We start from the raw sequence: 26,370 nt of genomic DNA, 5'->3' as shown, positions 1-26,370 counted from the left end.
ATAAAGGTATAAGTAAATATAGTGTAGACTTTATAAAAGGCCTCTTTAGCTTTTTTATAATTACTTACTTCTTTATTACCTTAGTAAATAGTTAGTTAGTAAAAAGGGAATATACCTTAAAATAGTTCTTAATAAACTACCTATAAAAATTTATAAACCCTAGGAAGGTCTATATCTCTTATACACTAGTAGGTAGTAGCTACTAGGTAATTATCTTTACTTTTTTTATTTTATTAAAATACCTTTATTAGATACTATAAAACCTAGGAAGCTAATAGACTTAGTATAAAAAGAGTACTTCTTAAGGTTAATATATAGCCTTATAGTGTTTAACTAGCTTAGTACTATTTTTACTGCCTTTATATAGCTTTCTTTATCCTCTATAAAGATTAGAATATTATCTAAATAAATAATATAGATAATATTTACTAGACCTACTAAGGTATTATTAATATAAAATTAGAATATTATAGGTATATTAACTAACCTAAAAGGTATAACCTAATACTTATAGTGTTTATAGTAGGTATAAAAAGCTATTTTTTATTTATTCTTATTATAGATTTTTACCTAGTAGTATATATTCTTAAGGTCTAGCTTTATAAATTATATTACTTTTACTAAATAGTCTAGGATTTCCTTTATTAAGGGTAGTAGTACTTAGTTCTTAATAGTAATCTTATTAAGCTTATAGTAGTTAATATAGAGGTAAAGCTTACCTTTTTTCTTTAGTATAAACAAGATTAGTACCTTTACTAGTAACTTTAAGGGCTATATTTAGCCTTTAGCTAAAGATTTATTAATATACTTCCTTAGCTTCTTTAGTTTTTTTTCTACTAGTAAGTAAATAAGGCTAAATAATAGTACTATACTTAGTTCTAATTTTATTATATATATTTATATATTATTCTTTACTAGTTTTATTACTAAGTCTATATTAAATATATAGGCTTATTCTCTATATTCCTTTAGTACTATAGCCTTTATATTACTAGCCTTACTAGCCCCTTTGTCCTTTTTTAGTATATAAGTAAGTATCTTTAGTGCCCCCTCTAGTGTTCTATACCTTAGGTATTAGATTATAAGAGGGTCTATAAGGACTACCTTAGTATCCTTTAAGGCCTTCTTAACTACCCTTTAGCCTTATATAAGTTAAATATAGTCTTTACTTAGTAGATAAGTCTAGCTAATTATTTTTTACTTAAGGTTAAGCTTTACTACTTACCCTTAAGGAATTCTTAGAATAGTATTATATTCTTTTATATTACTTACTTATAAAGTATAGCTTTATATCTTTAATATTCTAATATTATATTTTACTTTTAATACTATCTTCTTTAAACTATAGTCTAAGGCCTTACCTCCTTATATACCTTATAGTAGTAGTCTTTCCTTATAGACTACTAGTAGCCTCTTTATATATAATATCCTCTAGTGTATAAGGTTCTTATTTACCCTTAGGTTAATTAATACTTTTTTTTTTTATATACTACTTATCTTAGTATAAAAGTCTACCTTAAATTAGTAGTATAGCTTCTTCTTCTAAAGTAATTAAATAATATTAACCTTTATTACTTTTATTATATACTATCTACCTAAGTGTCTAGGTTAATTATACCTATAGTACTTCTTTTTAGTGTAGCTAGCTAATAAGTGCCTTAGCTTACTATAGTTAAAGTAAGTTAAGGAGTATTATAGCCTAGTTAAAAATAAGTAGTTACTTTCTTCCTCTTTTACTTTTAAGGCCTTTAGTATTAGTATTAATATACCCTAGGTTATTATAAATATAAATATAGAGTATATAGACTAAGGCTTTATTATAAGAACCTTTATATTAAGGTTTAGTAGTATAGCTAAGGCCTACTAGTCCCTCTATTCCTAATTCTACCTCTACTAGTCTACTAGTTTATCTTTAGTATAGGCTTTAGCTAGTGTCTTAGCTTATTATATAGTATTATTAAAGGCTTATTATATCTCTAGTATCCCCTAGGCTAATATATAGCTCTTTAGATTAAGTAGTAACTAGTTAAGTATATAGACTACTTATTACCTTTTAGCTTATAAGTTAAAGTACTTTACCTTAATAGTCTTATACTTATTAATAAATTACTAATATAACTAGTTAACTTTTTACTTTATATTATTAAGCTTTACTATTATACTAAAGGCCTATATATTAGTATTAATAATATTATTCTTTAACTAGGTCTTTATTACCTCCTAGGTTACCCCCTTTATTTAGCTATTATAATAGGCTTTAATATACCTTTACTACTTATATACTAAGTTATCTTCTAGTATAAAGCTAGTGTACTATACTTTACTTTAGTTATTTTTAAATTCTTTTTTTATAACTTTAAACTATTCTCTTAGCTTAAATAAGAAGTCCTAGAGGTTATTTTATATACTCTCTTTATATTAGATTAAAAATAACTACTTTAATAGTATATTAATATAGTAGCACTTATATTTTAGCTAAAGAGTAATAACTAGGCCTAGTATATTATATACCTTTTTAATAAAGGCTTTATTTATTAAAGCTAGAATCTAGTTAACTATTTTTCTTTTTTTAGCTTTTTTATTTACTTTTTTAGGAGGTTCTTAAGCTTCTTTTTTATTATTTTTTTAAGGTTACTCTAGAGCTAATATTATACTAGTAGGCCTTTATTTTTTATTTATACCTAGGTATTACTACTATCTAGAGTTAGTTATCTAAAGATAACACTTATATTTTACTAGGCAGTAGCTTAAGTGTTAAAGAGTAATATTATAGCTCTAATAGTTAGTATACCTAGGGATAAGTAAAGATTAAAATATATTAGAAGGGTTATAGTACTAAGTAAAGGAGTCTATAAATAGTATAGTTAGGGGTTAATTATAACTATTTTTTAATCTACTTTTTCTTAATTCTCTTGTTCCTATAAACTCTGCTTTTATATAACCCTTAGATAATAGTTTTCCTAGTTATAGCCCTATAGCTGGTGGTCCCCTGGTGCCCCCCACCTCTGGCACCTGACATATTGCACCACACATATGCTTATTAAGGGAATATATCTTATTCCCTTATAAAACAGTAGGGTATGCATGCGCTAGTATGCCAGTTCAGCGACTTTCGTATTTCCATGTTAGAAAACAGCCATCCAGGAAAAGAAGGCATTGCACATGTTGTAGAATGCTGTGGTTCAATGAGCCTGAGATCATGCTTAGGTATAACGGGCTTTCGTAATTCTGATTACGCACAAGTGGATTCAAATGGACCTGGTGACACTTCTTGCAACATGTAATGCTCCTGAAACATATAAACTGTTCTGAGACCTGAAAATCTGTCTGTGGATTCTTTATTTCTTAGATACTAGTACATGCATATTTCATGGGACTGGTTGTAATGAGGATACCTGTGTCAGTTTGCGAAAACACCATGCGAGTTCCACATGTGTCTTACGGGACTCTATGTACCCAAAAGTATCCATGCTCTTGGCGAATCTTTCGGCTACGACGCTGTTGTGGTGGTTTCGTCGGCTTTGAACCAGCGCCGTGGTGGTACATGCCTGGTCTTATTGCTACTTGCTTCCTTTGCAGTCCTGACACTGTTAAGAGTTTACCGCATAACTCCTCAATGGCAGCTAAATTCAACGAATGTGGAAAACTTCACCCTTGATACCCTGTTGCTCGCCGCCCGAGCGTGTCTCCATTTGGGCCTTGATCATCTCTCCGTACATGATGCCTTCGACATAACACTCCCCAATCAGAATGTAACTGTCCTGCATTGGCCGCAACACAAAGGGCACGTCTCCTCCCGAGAGCACAACTATGACGTCTCCCTTGCGCATTGTATCAGGCCCAAATCCAATCCAACCTTGCTTGGTGGAAAACGCGGCTCGACGAAACATCATCGAATGCACCCTTTCCATGAAATGGGTCCAATGATGCTCAAACTCGGACATGCCAGGGGGGAAGGCGTTGTCTGGTATCGATAGCTTCGGGTCCGGGTTCCCGCTCTCCACATCCAGAAGCCCTTCGAGGAAGAATTCGTAGTAGCCCGGGGCGGGGTCCAAAGAATCCGAACTCTTGTCGCCGACAAATGTTCTCCAGATGGCTTCCTTCAGTGGTTTTGTCGGCCCGCCTTTTGGGTTGTATACAAGACATGCTTCCTTACCTTCAGGATCGACTGCTATCTCGGTAATTTTGGAAGATCCGCCCTCAAGACCGTCTCCATCGATCCCCGGAATCGGATGGCCTGCGCGCAAGAAGACGCCCATAGCTCCTTTTATGTTCGTGAACCACTGGATCTTGCCTTGGTATTCGTACCACGCCCTTACGTGATCGTCGACTATGTCAACTTTCGTTCCCAGTATGGAAAGCACTTTCTTTTTTTGCTCAGGATGTGGCGTTGAGCGCGTGTTCAGTGACGCGTTGTATTTCAAGCAGCGTGAATCCAAGTCCCTAACCAAGGGGTCTGGTCTGTGTGTGGGAGCGCGAATGTGTCCGAAATCGCGTATCCAAGATGAATTGACGTTTGCACCCCAACTCAGAGTAAACTCATGGTATGCCTCGGATCCTGCATCAGTCGAGTTTCGCGTCATGTTGACGGTCTGGTTTGACAGAAGGCTGAGGGTTCCTTCTTCAAATACCAGATATCTGGAGGCTTCTTCGTAAATATCCTCGACTGGCTTGTCATAATCGACCACGATCTTCTCGTTGACGTTGGCATTGGCCAGACCCATGACACCATATATCTTGTCTCTAGGGTTAGTCGCCAGAGATTCTTCGCTCATGAAGATCAAAGCAGAAAGGCGAAGGCCATTGTTAGATATGTTAGGGGTGACGAACAGCTGCCGTAGCAGAACAAGCCTATCGAGTGCGCGGAAGTTGAGCAGGTGGTGCAGATTCTTCCAGACGGGAAGAGTCAGGGTACTGTGTTGTTTGACGGCTTGGTTGAGGGATTCCGCGATGCCCCACCAGCGCTTGAGGTGTGTCCAAAGAGTGCGATGCTTTCCGCAAATGAAGATGGGGTCCTGTCGGGGCAGTGCGAGTTCTTGGATGATCCATGTGCGGCGAAACCAGGGCCGGTTGACGAACTCGACGAAGGCCTGTTCGGTTTCTTCTGGAGAAGCTTGCAGAAGCTCTTCGGCTACCTGTGAGATGCCCTTCGGCTCGATTTCGATGTTGTGCTCAAAGACCCTCTGGATTGAGTTGAAAATGCGATCCAGCCCCGGCGTCGACTCGCCAAGCCAAACGAAAAGCTCAGTGGCGCCTTTGTAAATGTCTCTCATGAGTGGGACCTGGGTGTTCTTCTCCTGGTTCGAATTCTGATTGATGCAAATCGCATCGATCCAGATCGTGAGCGGAGAATCTTCTCGGCGAAGGTTCATGAGACAGCTATGGAGGTGGCGGGAAACGAGAAATGGCGTGTCGCCGATCCTGACCTGCTGTAGATCATCTTGAGACCCCCAGCAGTAGGATAAAACGGTGTAATGAGGGTTATCATCGAGCGAAATTCGTGACAGGTCGAGTTCTAAAGGGTCGTCGTTAGTCCCAGGTCCGAGGCTGAGCACACGGATTTCCCGTTTGACAGGCTCAAGATCTAGTGTCTCGTACAGGTCTGCCTGAGAGGCCATGAAGATGACAATCGGAAAATGCTGTTCTTGAGGGTTGTGCAATAGTAACGGATTTCCTGGCAGTGTTTGACACTGAGAGAATTCAAAAGAGGAGTTAGTGTGGGATGGCAGCCTAATTCCATGCATGTCAGACAACCTAATGAAGAGGGGAAATGCAGGTCAGTCGACAGTAAGACTTGAGCGTCATGCTCAACCCAGTTTAGCCAGCTGGGTGTCCGCGATTCCTACGCCCAAGCTTGCCGCATTATGTGTTGAAGTAGCCAGAGTATTTAACAGCATTCAAAGTACTCCTTAGCGGGGGTGCCTCCACTTTTAGTACTTTGGCAGTATCATTGTATAACTATAACCATCACATGGGTTAGAAGGCGGCTATGCAATGCAGGGTTATGCTTAAAGAGCGGCAGCGACAAAACGCTAACACCAGAAATAGTGCCTGGAAGCGGGAAAGTAACAATGAAGTCGTGCAATTCGAGATTATTAGCAGAGGGAAATTGTTTCCTAAGTAGGAAAGCAGAGTTGATTTTGTGACTTGAAGTAGAGGAGCGCAAAATCAGGATCATAACCACGGTAGTTAAACCTATTAACATTTTACCTAGATAATCACAATAGAACAGGCAGCGTAACAAAGAATGGCACTATTTGTGCTCAAAGAGTCTCTATTGACTTTGGCGATTCGGGCCAAATTCCACTGCTGCGAGTAACAGATTTGATATCCGGAAAGAATTTAAAGAGATACAGGCTTTGACATCGAGCAATATCGCCCTAGTTTACGTTACTATATGCTTACGCGAACATAAAAAATCAATTCCGTTTGCTTGAAAACGGATAGTCTTTCCGTTTGCCTGAAAACAATACTATCTTTGTTTAATTAGAAACAAATCTCTACCTATACTTGATACAGATTAAGGATGAGGTTGACGTTGTCCCGCCAAAATGACTAAGCAACAGGGGAGTCCATCTCGGCCCTTTACGCGAGAAAACGCGTCTCGGACGCGACCGCAACCCATCCCCTTGGCTGCATTTTCGAGTTGCCCCGGTAAACTACCCAGCGAAAGCGATACTTACAACCCTGAGCAAATCGCAAACTGCCCGCTTCCAACAGCACTCCAGTACCCAGAGATGCCTCATTCCGTGTCGCCGGAAGCAAATCCAACATCCAACGATATCGCGGTCCCCGACGAAGCAATGGCCGACTCTCCAGTCCAACCCACCGCCAGCCAGGCGACGGACGGTGACGTCGCGATGGCCGAAGTCGATGCGCCTGCGCCCGCCACCGAGGAGAAGAAGGATGTCAAGTTGGAGGACCTATTCATCGACGGGGACTCAGACGACGAGTTTCCGAGCTCAAAACCACAAGACTCGCCAGCGTCGAGTTCTCCAGGGCTCGCGACGCCCCCCTCGCCAACGTGGGTTCGCCGGCATCGTTCGAGGGCCGCATGCTAACGTGGGGTACAGAGACATTGCGGATCTGAAAGCTTCAGACCCCGAGGTGATGCGCAGTTTCTACCAACGCCTGTTTCCTTGGAGGTATCTCTTCCAATGGCTGAACCACAGCCCCTCGCCGACAAACGACTTTGGCCATAGAGAGTTCGCCTTCACGCTGCAGAACGACGCATACCTACGATACCAATCCTTTGCAACACACGACCTGTGAGCTTCTAAACCCACCTCGGTCAACCGGAGATATAGAACTGACCCTCTTCCAGCCTGCGGAAAGACGTCCTCCGCCTGATGCCCTCCCGTTTCGAAATCGGCCCCGTCTACAGCACCAACCCGCGCGACCGCAAAACCCTCCGCAACGCCAACGCTTTCAAGCCCCTCGCCAAGGAGCTGTGTTTTGATATCGATCTGACGGACTACGACGAGATCAGGACGTGTTGCGACAAGGCCAACATCTGCATCAAGTGCTGGCAGTTCATCACCATGGCGATCAAGGTCGTCGACGTTGCGCTGCGGGACGACTTCGGCTTCAAGCACATCATGTGGGTCTACTCCGGTCGGAGAGGTGCCCACGCGTGGGTGTGCGACAAGAAGGCGCGGACAATGGGCGACCAGATGCGTCGGTCGATCGCGGGGTACTTGGAGGTCATCAAGGGCGGTGCGCAGAGCGGGAAGAAGGTGAACTTGTGGCGGCCGCTGCACCCTCACCTTTCGTAAGTCACTTCCGGTCACGGTCTGAGGATTTTTAAAGTTACTGACGGCCGCGTGCAGACGGAGCCTAGAGACTTTGAAATCCCACTTCCAAGAAGACGTCCTCGAGGCGCAAGACCCCTGGGCCTCCAACGAGCGCGCCGAGCGCCTCCTCCAGCTCCTCCCGGACAAGAACCTCAACGAGTCGCTACGCAAGAAGTGGGACGCCGCGCCGGGGCGGTCGTCCGTCTCCAAGTGGGCCGATATCGACACCGTGGCCAAGAGCGGCGCGAGCAAGAACCTCGACGCCAAGGCGCTGCTCGAGGCCAAGCAGGACATCGTGCTCGAGTACACGTACCCGCGCCTCGATATCGAGGTCAGCAAGAAGCTCAACCACTTGCTCAAGTCGCCCTTCGTCGTCCACCCTGGCACCGGCCGCGTGTGCGTGCCGATCAACACCAAGAACCTCGAAGACTTTGACCCGCTGGGTGTGCCAACGGTGCAGAGCCTGCTTGCCGAGATAGACGCGTGGAAGGGCGAGGAGGACGCCGAGGGCGGGTCGCAGCAGAAGAGCCTGCAGGATTGGGAGAAGACGAGCCTGAAGCCTTACGTGGAGCAGTTCCGGTCCTTCGTCATTGGGTTGATGAAGGACGAGAGGGACAGCAAGGTCAAGAGGGAGAGGGAGGAGGATACCATGGAGTTTTGAGGAGAAAAAAAAAAAACCACACAAATCGAGACGACTTGCATGAAGGGATAATCTGGTTACTGGGTCGGTGTTTTCCTGCTATTACTTCTTTTTTTCTCTCTTTTGGAACAGCAACGACGGTGAGGGGGTATTTCTATTACTTTCAATCGCCTGCCACGCCGGGCTATGAAGCACTCACCTTCCCCGTTGCGCTTTCTTGAGCCCCAGCTGATGGTTCAGGTGCTGCCACGTTTTCCGTGATGGTCTGCTTCTCATCCACGTCCTCGTCCTCCTCGTCGTCAAACCTGCTATCCTCGATCTTGCCATCCGCGCCTTCTGCGGCGGGGGTTCCGTTGGTGCTGCCAGCCCCGCCCTGCTCCTTGAGCTTGGCCTCCTTCCGTTTGGGGATGACGCTCAGGAACGCCTCCGCCCAGCTGCCTGTCTCGAGCCACTTGAGCATAATCTCGACAACATGGTTCGTCGCGAGCACTCTCCGGCTCGAGAGGTTCATGTACTCGCCGATAGGTAGCTTCGCCGTCCGGATGCCCATCTCCCTCGCGCGGCGGTGGCACAACCCCTTTTCGCGGTTACGGTCGACGAGGCCACCGATGACGTAGCTCGTGTTGGGCTCGAGCCGGTCGAGGGTGTTGACCGAGTCGGAGGAGAGGTAGACGATGTTCTTGAGCTCTTCGGCGGGTTCGGGTTCGGGGTCCGGGGTGGGCGCCGAGCTGACAGTGTCCATGAAGATGGCGGGCTTCTTGGCCGTCCCGTCCTCCGCGGTGGGCTTCAGCAGGTCAATGACCTGCCCACCGCGGGGCCCCTTCATCAGCTCGTCCGCGGCCTTGGATGCCTCGACAAAGTCCTCTTCGACATGCGTCACGCCCTTCCAGTGCACGTGCTGGCTCCCCAGCGTCGTCTCGAAGCGTTCCTTCAGCTGGCCGCCGTACGAGCTGACGTACAGGTGCGCGCGGTACCTCGCGGCGCGGTTGTCCGAGTAGGAGCGGGTGATCTGGCTCGCGAGGGAGACGAGCTCCTTCTCGAGCATGTACTTCTCGAAGTCGCAGTCGAGGATCAGGGTGACGGGGACCTGGACCGAGGGCTGCTTGGGCGTCTTGCGCTTTGGGGGGATCGTGACGGAGGCCGGATCGACGCCCTTGGCCTCGGCCTCGGCGAGAGCGGCAGCGATCTGCTCGCGCCGGGCGACCTGGCGGTCGTGGCGCTTCTCCTTTCGCTTGCGCTTGCGGTCCTCGCGGCCGTCCTCCCACGCTGCCTTGCGCTTCATCTTGCGGAGCTGGTTTTTGGAGATTTTCGGCTCTCCCTCGGCGTCGGCGGAGCCGGGTCCGGCAGCGGAGGATTCGACATCGGCTTCTTCGCCTTCCTTTTCCTCGGAGGCTTCGGGGGCGTCTTTTTGGGTAAAATCACTGATGCTTGTTCCTGTTGTTGTCGTCGTTGTCGTCGCCGTAGGGTTCGGTGCTGCTGCTACTGCCGCTGCCGCTGCGCCGTCGCCATTGTTGGTCGTGGAAGGGACGGCAACTTCTTGTGACCTTGCGTCAGGCATCTCGAGGTCCCTGGCTGGCTGATTGACGGGTTCCGACGCGGGGGTTTCCATTCTTGAGGCCGTGGTGCTGAAGAAGCGTGCAAAGTTTGGGGAGGGAAGTGGGGGACTTTTGCGAAATTTCGGCGAGCTGCGATAGTTATCCAGCTGCGGTTGCGTAGCGGGCGAGCTGCTGAAGCGCGCTAAGCCTTTTGTGGCGCAATGCGGGGCATTTATGCGTGTAAGTGCAGTCAAAGCACCGCGATGGAGGACTCGCGCTCTGAATGGCAGTGGTCTGAGCAGTACGAACACCATAGTTAAGGTAGGTGGGTAGGTAGTTCAGTAAGCTGCGGGTTTGCAGCTAAGTTGCGACCACATTATGCAGTGGAAACTGTCTCAAGTCGGAATTGGGGGAAGAAAAGACGAGGACTCTCAATTATATTTGCAAATGCTGGTGAACTTCACTGAAGGAGAGCTTGAGCCGTATGGAAGAGGACCGCAAAGTTAGGAATGAGAAGGTTGGCAAAATGATTAATCAATGCCCGTTCTGACCTGAAAAAGCTCAGACTGTAGGTGCAAGTACCTAGATACCTAAGGTACGTACGATAAGATTTCAGAAGAATTTCATCACTGGTATTGGCAAAATCCGCCGGGCGGTCAAGACTCAATGTCGCCAATCTGGATTAGCGCAATCGCGTCGCGTCTCCCCACTAATTAAACGACCATCCATAGCCAGCCAGACGCGCCTCGGGAAACCACTTTAACCACCGTGCATACTACTACTCACCCACTCTAGAAGCACAACGCGGCAGTGTGCGACTTTTCCTTATCATTTACACTCACGCAAGCTAGTCTGTCTATTCTGCTTCTTGTGTTGTCTTTCTTCTGTTATTTCACACCCCAAACTCACCATGTCTTCAAGGCCTGAATTGAAGGTTCGCTCCCCAAACAATAGCTAGGTTGCTTGCTAAACACATGGCTAAAACATCACTAGGTCGACGATGAACACGGCTTCATCCGCTTCTTCAAGTCCCTCCCGGCCGTCCACGAAGACACAGTTCGCATATTCGATCGAGGCGATTGGTACACATCACACGGCGAAGATGCCAACTTCATCGCCCGCACAGTACGCCCTGGATTTCCCCATTGCGCCGCCCAGCTGCTGATTGACTGTTACCCAGGTATACAAGACGACGTCCGTCGTGAGGACACTCGGCCGAGATGACAAGACGGGTCTCCCATCCGTGACCATGACTGTTACGGTCTTCCGACAATTTCTTCGAGAAGCACTCTTCAAGCTAGGCAAGAGGATAGAGATATGGGAGAGCACTGGCGGCCGCATGAACTGGCAAGTTGTGAAGCAGGCGTCCCCGGGCAATCTGCAGGACGTGGAGGAGGACCTGGGCGGCCAGATCGAGGCCGCGCCCATGATCCTCGCCGTCAAGATCTCCACCAAAGCCACCGAGGCCAGGAGCGTCGGCGTCTGTTTCGCCGACGCCAGCGTCCGCGAGTTGGGCGTCAGCGAGTTCCTCGACAACGATCTGTTCTCCAACTTCGAGGCCCTGCTCATCCAGCTAGGTGTCAGGGAGTGTCTTGTCCAGATGGACAAGGCTGACAAGAACAAAGATCCGGACCTGGCAAAGCTCAAGCAGATCATCAACAACTGCGGTGTTGCCATCTCGGAACGGTCAACCACCGAGTTCGGAACCAAGGACATCGAGCAGGACCTTGCACGTCTTCTTAAGGATGAGCGCGCAACGACTCTCCTACCCCAGACCGATCTCAAGCTGGCCATGGGCTCGGCCGCGGCGCTTATCAAGTACCTCGGCGTGCTCCACGACCCATCCAACTTTGGGCAGTACCAACTGTACCAGCATGACCTCTCCCAGTTTATGAAGCTGGACGCAGCGGCACTGAAGGCGCTCAACTTGATGCCTGGCGTCCGGGACGGCGCCAAATCTATGAGCTTGTACGGACTGCTTAACCACTGCAAGACCCCTGCCGGAAGCCGTTTGCTGTCACAGTGGCTCAAACAGCCGCTTATGAACAAGGTGGAGATTGAGAAGCGCCAGCAGCTCGTCGAGGCCTTTGTCAACGACACCGAATTGAGACAGACGATGCAGGAGGAGCACCTTCGTTCAGTGCCGGATCTCTACCGCCTCGCCAAGCGATTCCAAAGGGGCAAAGCCAATCTTGAGGATGTTGTTCGCGCATACCAGGTCATCATTCGACTGCCTGGCTTCCTGGGAACTCTGGAGGGCGTCATGGACGAAGCATACAGGGACCCCCTCGATGTAGCTTACACGACCCCTCTTCGCGGGCTTTCTGATAGTCTCGCAAAGCTCTCGGAGATGGTCGAGACCACTGTCGACCTGGACGCCCTGGACAACCATGAGTACATTATCAAGCCCGAGTTTGACGACAGCCTGAGAATTATCAGGAAGAAGCTCGACAAGCTTAAGAGAGACATTGATCAAGAGTTCTCAGATGCGGCGCGCGATTTGAGACAGGAAGTTGGCAAGAAGATATTTCTTGAGAATCACAAGGTCCACGGCTACTGCATGAGACTCACCAGGCAGGAAGCCGGCGCTATCCGCAACAAGTCGAGCTACCAAGAATGCTCGACACAAAAGAACGGAGTCTACTTCACGACCAAGACGATGCAGAGTCTCCGTCGTGAGTTTGACCAGCTCTCGCAGAACTATAACAGGACACAGAGCAGCCTGGTCAGCGAAGTTGTTGGTGTAGCTGCGTCGTACTGCCCCGTCCTCGAGAGACTCGCTGGCGTCCTGGCCCATCTGGATGTTATCATCTCCCTGGCCCACTGCTCCGTTCACGCGCCCTCCGAGTACGTTCGTCCCAAGATCCACAAGCGCGGTGAGGGCCAGACGACCCTGAAGGAGGCCCGCCACCCATGTTTGGAAATGCAAGACGACGTCCAGTTCATTACAAACGACGTTGCCCTGACCCGGGATGAGTCTTCCTTCCTCATCATCACCGGCCCCAACATGGGCGGTAAGTCGACCTACATCCGCCAGATCGGCGTCATAGCCCTCATGGCACAGATCGGCTGCTTCGTTCCCTGCACCGAGGCAGAGTTAACCATCTTCGACTCTATTCTCGCCCGCGTTGGTGCCAGCGACTCCCAGCTCAAGGGCGTGTCGACTTTCATGGCCGAGATGCTCGAGACGGCCAACATTCTCAAGTCGGCGACGGCCGAGTCGCTTATCATCATTGACGAGCTGGGTCGTGGCACCTCGACTTACGATGGTTTCGGTCTTGCGTGGGCCATTTCGGAGCATATCGTCAAGGAGATTGGCTGCTTCGCCATGTTCGCGACGCACTTCCACGAGCTGACGGCTCTGGCGGACGAATACCCGCAGGTTCATAACCTGCACGTAACGGCCCACATTGGCGGCGACGGCAGCAGCAAGAACAGCAAGCGCGAGGTGACGCTGCTATACAAGGTTGACGATGGCGTCTGCGACCAGAGCTTTGGTATCCATGTGGCGGAGCTGGTTCGGTTCCCGGACAAGGTGGTGCGGATGGCGAAGCGCAAGGCCGACGAGCTCGAGGACTTTACGTCCAAGCACGAGGACCTGGGGCTCAAGTACAGCAAGACGGACATGGAGGAGGGCAGCGCCATGCTCAAGGAGGTACTGCTCCGGTGGAAGGGAGAGGTCGCCGGGGGCAAGATGAGCAAGGAGGAGATGGTCTCCAAACTCAAGGGCTTGGTCATGGCGAACGAGAAGTTGCTGGCGAACCCTTTCTTTCAGTCTGTCAAAACTTTGTAAGGGCGCGTTTGCTGGGTTCGCAATGGCATTGTTTCGATTCGCGCATGGAGTTTTGGGCTTTGGGCTTTGGGATTTCGGGATTGTGGGTGTGTAAAAGAAGGGCCAAATGAGAGGTTCGATATTGAGACAGTCTCTATTTCAGGAGGACTGAATTACGTGAGCAACTATGCAGAGGAAAAGCAATTGACATCAACCAAGACTACATTAAGCTTCTATGGCACAGTGACAGTGAAAAAACCTGGCCATGAAATGTCAGCTTACGTCATAATGCGACCATGCATACAGTACGGAAGTTGAATGAACAAATCAGACAATTGATAGAACGGTGAAATTTCGAATCATTAACATTCATAAACAGCCTCTGAAGCTGATTATCATCATTGGGAGGGACGGGAGTCAACTGATAAAGGGGAGCTCAAGACGTACCCTGGCTGACGAGGCAAACCTCGTCCAAAAAACAGTAAAATTTACTGCGGGAAGTGGTCGCCATGGAGGATCTTGATGACGGGCGCAGCAAAGAGGGTCTCTGTGTCTTTTGGGTCAGCCATCTCTTCGGAGTCGAGCACGATATCAAGAATGAGCGGTGAGATTGCAAGTGATCAGGTATTGATAGAACGGTGAAGTTTCGAATCATGTTTCGGTGAAAATCATAAACAGCCTCTGAAGCTGAGTCTCATCATGGAACGTGGCGGTGCGTGGTGTGAGGTTGGGCCGAGGACTTACGAAATGCTTTGCAGCAATACACAGGAAAACGGAACAAAGAGGCGTTCTAACCAATGCGGCATCTCCCGCCGAGGGTCGGATACTCGTTTTTAACACTAATCAGAAGATGGTCAGCAACTGTGCATTCTCAATGTCCAGATGATAAATGATTGTGTTAAAAAGATATCAGAAAAATGATAGAACGGTGATGGGTCGAATCATAAACATAATTCATAAACAGCCTCTGAAGCTAATGATTCATCATGTCGAAGGAGGAGGAGGGTCGGAGGAGGTAAAACGTACCATCACATCAAAACGAGAGTGAGATATCATCGCGTATTTTAGTTGTTCATGTGCGGTGCCGAGTCTGCCAACCAAGCCTGATGAAGGGCCCTTGGGCCTGAGCTTTTGTTTTTCTTCTCTTCGTTTTTGCTTTCCGTTCCTTCCCTTCGAGCCGGCACTGTCTTCCCCTACAAGCCAAATGTCAGTCAACCTGGCTAGAACAAAGGATCGCAACACGAAAGTGGACCATAGGGTGTAGTCAGACAAATGATAGAACGGTGAAGGTCTAATCATGGAGATCATAAACAGCCTCTGAAGCTAGTGTATCATCATAGAGGAGGATGGGAGGAATAGAAACAAATATGAACGACTTACTCCGACAAGTCAACCTTTATTTACGTCTTGACACGCATGTGCCCCCATGGTCTGAGACAGATGTTAGTACACATCTGGCATAGTAGAACACAAACAGTCGAGGCAGTGAAAAGGATGTCAGGTAAAAAGATAGAACGGTGTAAGGTTGAATCATGCGTGTCATAAACAGCCTCTGAAGCTAGTATATCATCATGGAAAACAAGGGGGAATAAGTAAGTACGCAACAAAACTTACGCAGGTCGAAGATGGCTACATTAGCTGGAACTGATCCCTGATCTACTGATGACCCTGACTCCGACGTTAGTATGCAATTGAAGCAGCAAGACACAAGAAGAACGGAATTGTTAAAAGTAATAAAGTCAGACAAAAGATAGAACGGTGTAATGTTGAATCATATAGATCATAAACAGCCTCTGAAGCTATTGTATCATCATTTGGAAATGGCGAAAGAATGACTGCATGCAAAGAACGTACCTTTGTTGTGACGCAGTTGGCGGGTGCGTCGATAGAGACAAGCACACATCACGCGGAAGCTAGGAGAGCAAGGGAAAAATAGTACAATTCTCCATTTCCTCTAGCCGATGAGACTCCTCTCCTTTGCCCACGTGTTCCGCAGGCTGTGTGTATGTACAAGCAACGGGAAATAAAAGAGCATGCCTCGCTAGGCTGAGTGACGGACGAGATGGGGTGGTAGTAGTGGTGCTTTTTGGTCTTTTCGGTTGGAAAGGGGTTCTCCATTTACTCAACAGTCGCCTTGACGGGGTTGATCTCAACTCCGTACTTCTCCTTGAGCCGCTCGCGTCTCCGCTCCTCGTAGCCCGGCGGCCGGATACCTGTAAGAGTGTTAGCCACGCATGGGATGATGGCCCCCAGTCACACCAAAGAGGGCGGTACATACCACGGCCCTCGCCTATCTCTGCAATTGTCTCCTCAATCGGGCGTCTCTTGGCCGCGCGCTGAGCAATCTTATTTTCAAACTCAGCCTCATCCAGTTTGCCTTCTGACCATCCTCTCAGACGTCCGCCGGTAAGCTGGAAAACTCCCTGCCACGCGCCGAAGGCGGCACCCAGGCCGAGCACGACGGGCATTTTCCTGGCTGTTCAAGTCGCGACCCGTAAGCATCCTGTCTCGCAAATTCTCAACGTCCGGGAGGGGGTGTTCGTACTCGTCATTCCGAGGATGGAACCGGCAGCAAAGCCAGCAGTCGCGGTGTTCCACGCATCGTCCTTTTGCCTCAGGTTGGCCATTGCCGACTGTGTGAAGCCGTAAGCGCCACCACCGATCGCTGCAGAGGTTCGTCAGTAAGAGAGCGTCCCGGGTCGGACTTGGCGACAGGGTTGGGGCGGCGTACCCATGACGGCGATGATGCCGCCGCTACGGGTGAACACGGACATGGCGCCGACATTCTGTTTCTGGAGAGCATTGTGGACAGCGGCTATGAAGAAACCGGCACCACCAAGGGCCATGGAGGCCGTGATGCTAGCCTTAATGGCGTCCTTGGGGTGGTAGGTGTCGTCGTCGCCGGCCATGGTTGCGGGGGTGGTTCGGGGAGTCGCGAGCCAGACACTCAATTGGAAAAGAAGTTGATGAGGGATCTAGCGGAAGTTTGAGGTCAGGTTGAAGCTCCACGAATGGGTGCTCCACCTCCCGTCCTATCACGTGATTTGACTCTGTGTGGAGCCAATCAGATGGCATGCAAAGGTCAACTGTTCGACGTCAGGATGTCGAAAGTCGACGCTGACGCATAAAACAGGCGAAGAAAACAAGGTAGTCCAAGTCGAATAAATAATAATCCACATTCTGTTAATCAGAGATATAATGTGTGTTAGTGAAATCGGCTACACAGTTCCATCTGTCTTCACCCAGAAAAGGGAATTGGATGTTACCATTGGCTGTAGTTCATGACTAAGCCTTGAGCTGATCGGTACCGACCTAGGCATTTTAAGAAGGATTAGGTCACGTCTCAGATCACCTGATGCGTCTATGTCCGCGCAAACAGACGCCGTGGAAGCCACATCCCTGTGTTCCATGTGATTCTAGCTAACGGGCCCTTACGCCGCACCTTGCCGCGCAGCTTATTTGCCCCATTCCGATAAAGCTACTCGATACGGCGGAGACTCAGGTGTGTGCCCAACTGCTCACTAGGTAGCTACCTACATTACTGAGCGCTACAAGGCTACCCAGCTGCGTCAGCCTGTCAACGTTTCTACCCCCGCCACACGACACGACACCCTGCCCACCATCGAGCTCGCATAGTTCCTGCTCGCCATTACATACCTAGTATCCCGATGCATTAAAGCTGGCGTCATTGTTTCCGGACCCTCCCCTTTGGGATAGCTATCTGAACATTTCTTCTTCCTTTAGGGTCTCTGTTCAGTCTCCTTGCTTCAGTCTGTATCAAGATACCCCCAGCTTTCCATCTTGCATTCCCCTCGTCGACGTTATCACCGCTGCTTTTCCCGGCCTGCATCTACATTCACGATTTAGACGGAGACTCCGTTTGATCTCGGCCCAGCTGCCGCATCCCCAAACCTTTACAGCTCCGATAAAAGACGTCATCCGACTGGTTGGTCATTATATTCTGGCACATTCTCTTTTTTGGTCTCAAGCTAATTCGTCCTCCTCAGTGTCCCGCAGTTGGTGATCCGTCCTTTGCGAATCCGATCGAGCCACCTTCAACACAGAGAACTGACTGGCCTCTCTACCTTGATGCTGACCCAGGTTTCCTCGCCTGCCGACGTCGTTTAAGCTCGACGAACTCCCTATCTCTCGACAGACATAACCTATTCCTGCGGTGCATACGGAGCTCTTAAGAGACATACGTTAAACCGTAACTGCTCGCCACAGCACTTACATCGTGCTGGTCCCGACCTGACGCATGTTATTCTAGGCTAAAGTCTACAAGGCTTTGCGAGGCGATCTGAGTAGGTGATCTTGTTCCAACGATGTTCTCTTGGGCATACTACTCACCCCACTGCCAAGACAACTTCACCCGGCGAGCCACGAAGCCAACCACTACCCTGAGCCAGTTATATAACCATGGTCATCTCGGATCAATACTCCATTATGTCACCAAGTGACTCACCAACTGCCGAACATTGGGAGGGAAGGCCCGCGCCCGTCAAGGAAAACATGCTTGGAAAGACTGGTACGTCAAGTAGCCATATCCTATGCCCTGTGGACATCATGAAGATGGCGAATGCTTTTCGTCTCTTTGACGTAGAAGATGTCGTGGCTGATGAATGTTGGTTGTTGAGCAGGTCGTCTTGCACCTAGATGGGTACAGGACTTACTGAATTCCGATCTTGATTCCGGTTCGTTCATTAGGATCGAGTGGGACCGCGAGGCGCGCTGCAGCAACACCGGCGTTCCCCATCGCCTTGTCCTTGTGGGCAACCAGAGCACGGCAGAAGGTCGCAACCCTGGCGTCCTGTCCTGCGTTTGCTGCAACTGTGACTTCCACTTCATCATCAGAACATCATGGGACCCGGACCACCTAGTTTGTCTCTGTCGTCCTCAGAATCTTCACTTTCCCCCAAAGGACACGGACTTTTACATCCATCATTTGGTCAATGTCAAAGACGCGACGCAACCCGCTAAACCTGTATCAGATTATCACCCTATGATCAGAGAGGCCTTGCTTGCGGTCGAACATTTTTCTTGCTCTGCACCCCGCTGCACATTCCAAGTATCTGTTGAGATCTCGCGGCCTCGACTCAAGCGCGAGTGGGTGCGTCTACTCCTTGATAAGCAACGCATTCTTGACAACCTGGCCCGAGCCAGAAAGATCTCGCCAGAACGTTTTGCAGATGCCCGGGACGATTGGTCTACCAGCGCCCCATCCACTCTGAATACGTACCTTAGAGACTTGCTGGATAAGCCCAGCCCGCGCAACATCTCCCGGCGAAACAAGCGTTTCCAGGTTGTATTTGGCGATGAATGTTATGACATCTTCAGAGCAATTCAGTTTACGGAAGAGAATCTCGATAAGGACGGTGTCTCTGAGCCGTACTTTATCCCTCCTGTTCTTGAGCCTGGCACCCCTGGTATACCGACAAAACTTAGCACGTTGCGCGCGTTCATCGAGGACCTTCAGGCTGAGGCGGAGAGTCTCATCATCCGAAGTGGGAAGCCTGGCGAGACCCGGCCGTATGTCGGCAACAGGCTGTTTAAAGAGCTGCAGTGCTTTGAGTATCCGCAGAATAAGGTTCCTCAATCAGCGACTGATGCGCATCGAGTCCTTGGTGTTCTTCCTGATTTCGACAAGGCTTTGATTTTCTTTGCCTACAACCGGCAGTCAGCCCTTTGCGAAAAGCGTCGTCAGGCCTACGTCGAGGCACTTCGTGATATCGCATTGCTGACTGCGGACGAGGATTTCCAAACCCGTGCGATCCAAGAGCTTACCATTGTGGAGGGGATGGACCTCTCAGGCACTCACAGCGCTGGAGACGAGCTGGAAAGCCAAGCCTACTCCTTCTTTAGTCTTAAGTACACTGCTAGCGATGACAACGTCATCTCAGCTTACAACACCAAGCTTGAGCACTCTCCTGCGCAGGCGGATTTTGCAAAAGAGATGCTTCAGATTATCGGGCGCCACAGGAATAGTGACAGAATTCTCACGCACGCGAATGGTCCTATGGACGTCTCCTCGGCTTATCGCATTCTCGAAGCGGATCCCCAGTGGCCCGATAGCACCATCGTGATGATGTGTAGCGTCAAGGTATGTTTCAACTTGGGTATCGCAAACGTGGCGTCTTGCTAATCTCGCCTCCTGCATTATAGCTCAACAAGGACCCAAGGAGCAAAGCCACCGCGGAAGTCGCTATCAAAGCCATAGAAGCGATTGCTTCCGACAGGAACAGCGACGAAATACGTCAAGCTGTGAAAGCCCTTGAACAGGAATCTGACCCGTCTCAACAGGAGAAAGTCGAGTCATTGCCTTCAACTACCGCGACCAATCTCCCGGTCGGACTGGAAAATATCGGCAACACCTGTTACTTGAATAGCATTCTCCAATACCTGAACACCGTCGTTCCCATCAAGGATTTGCTTGCTCACTATCCTATGCATGAGCTTGGCCTGGACGACTCGGATATCCAGCGTCGACTCATTGGTGGAAACAAGCTCAAGATTGACCGCGCCGAAGCAGTTGTTGCTCGTGTTTGTAAGTTTTCGACTATCATCCATCGCCACTTCATTACTGATTCTTTTAGTTGTTGAAGAACTGGAACGACTCTTGAACAACCTTGGCAGCTCGCAAGCGTCCGCTATTCGCCCCTCCCAGCGTCTCGCCAATGCCGTCCTGCTGCCGACGTCAAACCTTACTGAAGATCCCATCCCGCAACAAAAGGCCAAGGATACTGCGGAGCCAAAGACACTGGAGGTCATGGGTGCCCAGTTCCCTGCTCCCCCGCCTTTGCCCGCAAGGCCTCCCCCAGGGCCTCCTAAGCAGAAACCAGAACATGCGGAAGATGTTGATATGGTCAATGTCACTGTTGACCCGGTCTCAGAAACCGCTAGCAGCGTAAGCTCACAGACCCTGGTCAATATGTCGGATATTGATGGTGAAAAGAGAGATTACGTGCCCGAGGACAAGACGGACATCAGAATCGTCTCCCAGCCGGTCGAAGCATCAGCGCCGGAACTGGCCATTGACAGTGATATAAATATGACTGGAATTGAGACTCCATCGCTGAACGTCGAACAACGGGTGCTCAAGGCCCTGGAGACGCAGACAAGGACTTCCGGCACGGAGCAACAGGACGTTGAGGAGGTGATGGGCAGCATCATTAACCGCCTACAGGCGGCGATCAAACCCACGAAAACAGACGCCACGGACGGAATCCAGTGGGAGCCAATCATGGAGACGTTCTACGTCGAGTTGACGAACCATACAAAGTTTCCTAACCAGGACAAGTACAAACTAGACTCCACGTTGGAGCGTGCGATCACAGCATACCCCGCCGAAACCGGTCCAACCAATATTCATGATGGTCTGAGTCGCAACTTTGACCTCCAGAGAGTTGTTGCTGGCAAGGAGGACATCATGCGCTTTACATCGATCAAGAGGCTCCCCCCTATTCTCCATGTTCTCATTCAGAGGACCCAAAACAATGGCAACAAGAACATGAATCCTGTCGAGGTCTTTGAGACGTTATATCTTGATAGATATATGGATACCCCAGACGATCCATACTTTTTTAAGCTGAGGCAGAAAGGGTGGGCTCTTCAACAGCGTTTGGAACAGCTCAACAGCATACCTAAAACCACGGCCGAAGATGCAGAGATTATCGACAACTTCGTCAATGATTTCGTCCATGTCAACAAGGCAGATGTTCCGGAGCCTGAGTCACTTCTTGGGGGCCTGCCAACTTCTTCTCTCGACTTTGCTGGGGAGGACTCATCATTCCCAACTTACAATCTGTCCGACACGTCTTTCAACAAGAGTGACCCCCCCAGCACGGCGGGTTTCACTACCGAAGGACGCCAGCAGATCAACAATATGCGCGTTGAAGAAGTGAAGGCCTACAAAGCAGAGCTTGAAGAGCTCTTCTCTCAGCACAAGAAGCATGCATATCGCCTGCATGCAGTGATTTGCCACAGCGGTCAGCTCAGGGCGGGACATTACTGGGTGTGGATTCACGACTTCGAAGCCGGTGTATGGCGCAAGTACAACGATAGGACCGTGACGGAGACACCGAATACCGAAGAAGTTCTGAAAACACTCAATAGCAACGGCGACCCGTACTACCTTTGTTACGTTCAGGATGGAAGGGAACGCGAGCTGGTCAAGGTCCCTAAGCGCAGTCTGCCGGAACCACCAATTTCAGGCCAAGGGTGTAATGCCAACAAAGACGGGTCCAACGACGCAGACGGAGACATCGACCTGATTGATATGGAAGACCTAACCGCGGATACGCAACCAGCCTCGAAGACCTCGCCGACGGCAGGCGGGCTTTCAACCAACACCGTGGAACGCGACCAAACATAGAAGAATGGTGGCACGACGGATGACTCGTCCAGGAGCCGCTCTTTAAAAAGGCGGGGAGCAGGTAAGCGATAAACTAGTTGTTTTGTATTTGCCTGGGGCTGACACTCACTAGCTCTCAACAAGCCTCCACCTCTACGACGTTCTTCACGGAAGAAAACATCGGTTCGATTCATGATTGACTGATGAATCCAGTCTTGGTTCACTCTTGGGGGAGCCTTCAATTCGGCTTTCGAGCTTAGCTCGCCCTTCTCATCCGGGCCCACAACACCACGCTATGGTCTGGTAACATAGGCTCGGGGTTTCTGCGTACAAATAATGTGGCAAACATTATATACACTACGGAAATGATGGTTTGGACCCCAACACGGCTGGCGTTGCCTCTTCGTTCCCAAGCATAAGCGGGGCAGTATCGGGGTTGCTTGGTATTAGCATGAATACTTACGCGGCATGATACAAACCTCCAAATACCCAGTTCATGAAGCAAATAGATACGAATTGACCGTTGCTTTTTGCGCATTCGATCCCTTTTGATTTCAATGGCCAGTCTTCCACAATTCCGATTCTCGCCTGATCCTGATTTACCTGTGTGGGCCATTCTTTGTGCTGGCCACAATGATGGGTTGGGGACATAGTTCCGAACATGGGCGAGCGGTCAATGTGGAGATGTCTCGCTCGTAGACCCTACCATATTGCCGGCAACGGCCCCGCCCCTTTGGCTGTCGCACTCGTAGTCTCGTCATGCGAAGGTTCACGGTTCAATCCCGTGAGGGGGCATTTCGCTTTTGCTCCAGCGCTTGATGGACCGGGATGATAATGCCTATTTCTGGGGAGGCCTCGAAGTCATTTATTTTTGGGTTGAACCGTCTCTCGTATGCGGTTGGGTCCTTGTGGAAGAGCCGAATGTGACGAAGGTAAGTGGATAATGACTTGACGCCCATCCGGGTGTAAAACTAAGCAGACGAAAATGATGACCTGGGACGGACGGTTCTCGGTTCGTATGCAAAGAGGCGGGTTTCTCGGGGGTCTGGGAGGCCATTGTGGATGTCTGGTTCGCTACGCTGCCTCTCCGGCATGGATCGTGAGACGTTGAGAGCTGTGTATGCGCGGACGGTTCCGGGGCCGTGTGGCCTACACAGACGGGAATATTCGCCTGTCGGCGCTGAGGCTACTTGACGTGATTCAGACTGATGGTCGGCCGGTCGATGTTTTTGTACTCATACAGCGCAGACGCAAAGCAGACGTCATTGCAATTTGACATTTTTGGGGTCATTTCGGAACTGAGAAGAGATATCGCGTTGAACCCCCCACCCCCCGGGCCTTACTATACAAAACCGAGATACTCGAAGGTGTTTCAATGTGAAAATACATATCATGTCACAGTATAAGATGGCACAGTTTGGGGGGAGGGGTCTTCCAGGCTGTCGGGGGCGCTGGTGGAAGCAAGGCTATCAAGCCAACCCTGTGGCTGGCCGGGACCAAGAAACCAGGGCGACTCGCAGGCCGAGAGCTCGCTAGGCTGGGATCTCATGCAAGAGCCGCCTCGCCAGATGGCCCGCTTCCTAGGCCGGCCTTTATTTCTCTGCGGCCTGCGGGATGGAGAGATATGCATGCCACCCTCCCCTCGACAGCTGTGTATGACTTGATATATCCCTCACAGCCTGCGAGATCCGCTGCAGGAGTAGGTGAGATATAGGCACATTTATCATATTCTTCCGAGATCCAGGCGAGCCGATTGATCACGCCAGCATGGCTCCTGAGGGAATCGGCAGAACCGCGCGACTAAACGAAGCAAGGCTAGCTGTCACCTCACCCCCCCATTCTTACCCTAATCCGCTCGTGGGGTAGCTTTAGTTCCTAGTGGCTAGGCTCAAGGTGTTTTCTGATGTTGCGGGAAGTGCGGCGGCGGTCTCAGTCGATCGTTCTGGGGACGGGAGGATGGAAAAGGTGGACTGGCATACGGACCGGAGTTTACGTGGCATAATGAGGCGTCGCCGAGAAACCTGCATCGCACGGCAGAGTAGGGATTATGCCGTGGTCAATATCATCTGAAAATGCGAAATCGTGATGCATGGTCACGCGAGGTCAAATCTTCCAATTTACTCGTACAGTATCCTGACTTTATAGTACATGGACCGGTGATGATGCCCCTTATATTTCGTGCAACACGCAGATGCAGGAGGGCGTCCACGCCCACATGATCGGACGCCACAGAATGTCCGGAATTCCATAGGCCACAAGCTGCCAGGCGTTATTTTTTTCGTCCTCTCCTCTTAGTAGTCTCTCGTCACGTCGCCCTGTCCATCATCCTCGTCCTCGATGGGGATGGGCGCAGGAGGCTGTGGGGTCTGGGGCTTGTGGTTTGGGGAGAAGGCCATGATATCTCCCTGTGTCGCTTTCCGCGGGTGTGACTTTGTTCGGCCAGCGGGTGTCAGCCATCAATGTCTTTCTCCATGGTCCAAGGCAATTGTGCCAAACGGAGGGTGGGCGTGATACCTGATTGTCAGTAAACGCAAATCAAACTGAGCGGTCGAGGGGCAGCTGGTGGGAAAGAGGTTTCTGCCACGCGTCGTTCGTCTCGAGAAGAGAAAAGGAGAGTGGAAATGTGTAAATGAGGGGGTGGTCAAAGTATATATACTCGTTGAATCTGCCCTTTGAACCTCAGAAGCGGTTGATCGGCGGAGAGGAGGGGACTCGTGACGTCAGGCTACCATGCCACGGGAATGCTGTCGACTTGCGTTGGGTGAGATGATGGGATTGTGACTGGGGCACTGCGTGGTTAGCTCGGACGCAAGCCGTAATGGTGAGCGAATTCTGATGATAGGAGGTCCGAGTGTGAACCCAAAGCCCCGGGTGCATATTGCTTGATGGTTTAAGAGCGTAGGAGAGAGTTTTTGTTGGAGCGGAGTCCAGATAACGTATTGTCGTCCGACGGCCTAGGTACAAGAGCCCGCGCGGCCGAGGGGAATTTCAGGGGTCGTGGTCTCGCACGAGAAGACTTTTGATGTTGTCACTTTGAGATCAGGCCAGATGGAAGGAGACGGTTTCTCGGCACTGGATTGGTTCCGACGTCCAGCATCCTCGGTCTGAAGAATGCGGCCGGCAGAAACGGCTCTTGGCTATCTGCGGCTTATACTGATACCTGATAGGTGGTGGTGGTGGTGGCGGCGGCACGAAGCCAGGTGTGGCCACCGACGAAACCGTTCAATAACGGACGCTCTTCTGCCACCAATGTACTAACTACCACTAGCGGTAGTGAAGAGTCCGGACATGCTTGGCTGCTGATCTTCTTCATGAGTCCTTCCGCAACCCCTCCTAACCCCTGAAATGCCGTTGACGAATTGCATAGGTAGGTCCCCGCGTGTCGGCGGCGACCCCGCAATGGACGCTAGGCCTATCCCGACCGGCTCGGGGGGGGGGGGGGGGTTGAGGGGAAGCTGTCTTCCCCCCCCCCCCCCATTATCAGATCATGCAACTGTGATACCTCGCCGCGCAAACGTCCTTCTCGCGAAGATGATTTTCTACGGGCTGACAAACGTTTTTGGGCTCGTGAACCGGCAAATTGGCTATCACGTGGTGACTATCCGGTTGCAGAGGTTAATCGTGGCCCCCCAAAGTTTCTTGATGATCCAACAGTGAGTGAGTACCTAGGTATATGACTGTCTCTACACTGAGACCACCAAGACCCTGCCACCATGGAGAGCTTGAGCTCCCCGCGCGCTCCCTGTCTCGTTGGGGGTGGGGGCCCAAGCTCCCAACTTGCGGCAGCACGGCAGGAAAAAAAATGGTGGGGTGATGTCTGCATGAATGGCACATGCCAGAGCAAAGCAAATCAGGGCCCAGGCGGTACCATGATCCGTACCTGTGCTACGTAAGGTATGCAAGTAGGTATGCTCGCGTACCGGTCCACGCTCGCCGATGAATCAGCTGCTTTTGGCGATGGGCGAGGAGACGGCCGGGTTCCGCGCCGCTGATTGTAGCCAGCCTTTTTCTGCATGAACTTCGTACTGCGACTACGAGCCCGGAACACGCGTGCGCTGGTGCTCGGCGGACCAGACCATGCATACATGCCATGGTTCACATGGTTTAGTTTGGTTCGACGTCACGCCGAGAAGAAGTGCTTATCTGATCATTTCCCATTACCCTAGGCATTTTCTGCATTTTTTTTTTCAAGCCAGGATCGTGAGCCCACCCACTTAGCGACGACGTATTGAGGCTGCCGAGAGGGGAGTCCGACGTGTTGATCCGGATCGGGATTTGTC

General features: G+C 50.0%; 6 protein-coding genes and 1 pseudogene across 7 annotated transcripts; 4 read left to right on the top strand and 3 right to left on the bottom strand.

The window, feature by feature from the left end:
• Positions 1 to 3,363: 3,363 nt before the first annotated feature.
• Positions 3,364 to 5,663, bottom strand: LY79DRAFT_569350 (heterokaryon incompatibility protein-domain-containing protein). The gene has a single exon (XM_060559050.1). It carries the CDS (start codon positions 5,616 to 5,618, stop codon positions 3,630 to 3,632), a length of 1,989 nt encoding a protein of 662 aa, XP_060408693.1. The 5' UTR covers positions 5,619 to 5,663; the 3' UTR covers positions 3,364 to 3,629.
• Positions 5,664 to 6,737: 1,074 nt separating this feature from the next.
• LY79DRAFT_526557 (eukaryotic and archaeal DNA primase small subunit) lies at positions 6,738 to 8,454 on the top strand (the record flags this gene model as incomplete). Its single annotated transcript, XM_060555847.1, has 4 exons — positions 6,738 to 7,024; positions 7,074 to 7,268; positions 7,325 to 7,771; positions 7,830 to 8,454. 4 exons carry the CDS (start codon positions 6,738 to 6,740, stop codon positions 8,452 to 8,454), a joined length of 1,554 nt encoding a protein of 517 aa, XP_060408692.1.
• A 163-nt stretch (positions 8,455 to 8,617) lies between these two features.
• On the bottom strand, positions 8,618 to 10,042 carry LY79DRAFT_526558 (guanine-1-methyltransferase-domain-containing protein; the record flags this gene model as incomplete). The annotated part of the gene is made up of 1 exon (XM_060555848.1): positions 8,618 to 10,042. One exon carries the CDS (start codon positions 10,040 to 10,042, stop codon positions 8,618 to 8,620), a length of 1,425 nt encoding a protein of 474 aa, XP_060408691.1.
• An 836-nt stretch (positions 10,043 to 10,878) lies between these two features.
• LY79DRAFT_673899 (muts domain V) lies at positions 10,879 to 13,761 on the top strand (the record flags this gene model as incomplete). Its single annotated transcript, XM_060564232.1, has 3 exons — positions 10,879 to 10,902; positions 10,962 to 11,093; positions 11,149 to 13,761. 3 exons carry the CDS (start codon positions 10,879 to 10,881, stop codon positions 13,759 to 13,761), a joined length of 2,769 nt encoding a protein of 922 aa, XP_060408690.1.
• Positions 13,762 to 15,858: 2,097 nt separating this feature from the next.
• Positions 15,859 to 16,649, bottom strand: LY79DRAFT_583941 (Tim17/Tim22/Tim23 family protein; the record flags this gene model as incomplete). Its single annotated transcript, XM_060560368.1, has 4 exons — positions 15,859 to 15,953; positions 16,019 to 16,216; positions 16,286 to 16,405; positions 16,472 to 16,649. The coding sequence occupies 4 exons, from the start codon at positions 16,647 to 16,649 to the stop codon at positions 15,859 to 15,861; spliced, it is 591 nt and encodes a 196-aa protein (XP_060408689.1).
• Positions 16,650 to 18,159: 1,510 nt separating this feature from the next.
• Positions 18,160 to 22,111, top strand: LY79DRAFT_526522 (ubiquitin carboxyl-terminal hydrolase; the record flags this gene model as incomplete). Its single annotated transcript, XM_060555845.1, has 4 exons — positions 18,160 to 18,268; positions 18,378 to 19,840; positions 19,903 to 20,284; positions 20,334 to 22,111. 4 exons carry the CDS (start codon positions 18,160 to 18,162, stop codon positions 22,109 to 22,111), a joined length of 3,732 nt encoding a protein of 1,243 aa, XP_060408688.1.
• A 706-nt stretch (positions 22,112 to 22,817) lies between these two features.
• Positions 22,818 to 22,885, top strand: LY79DRAFT_t256 (annotated as a pseudogene). Its single transcript has one exon. The product of its transcript is annotated as a tRNA-OTHER (tRNA).
• Positions 22,886 to 26,370: the final 3,485 nt, after the last annotated feature.

This window comes from Colletotrichum navitas (assembly GCF_030913465.1).
Source record: "Colletotrichum navitas strain CBS 125086 chromosome Unknown LY79scaffold_101, whole genome shotgun sequence".
Classification (NCBI taxonomy): domain Eukaryota; kingdom Fungi; phylum Ascomycota; class Sordariomycetes; order Glomerellales; family Glomerellaceae; genus Colletotrichum; species Colletotrichum navitas.
The sequence above is the reverse complement of the archived record's forward strand: the minus strand, read 5'-3'. Positions and strand labels throughout refer to the sequence as shown.

Coding starts and splice junctions, on each gene's coding strand:
- LY79DRAFT_569350 (XM_060559050.1), bottom strand. CDS start 5,618: ATGGCCTCTCAGGCAGACCTGTACGAGACACTAGATCTTGAGCCTGTC.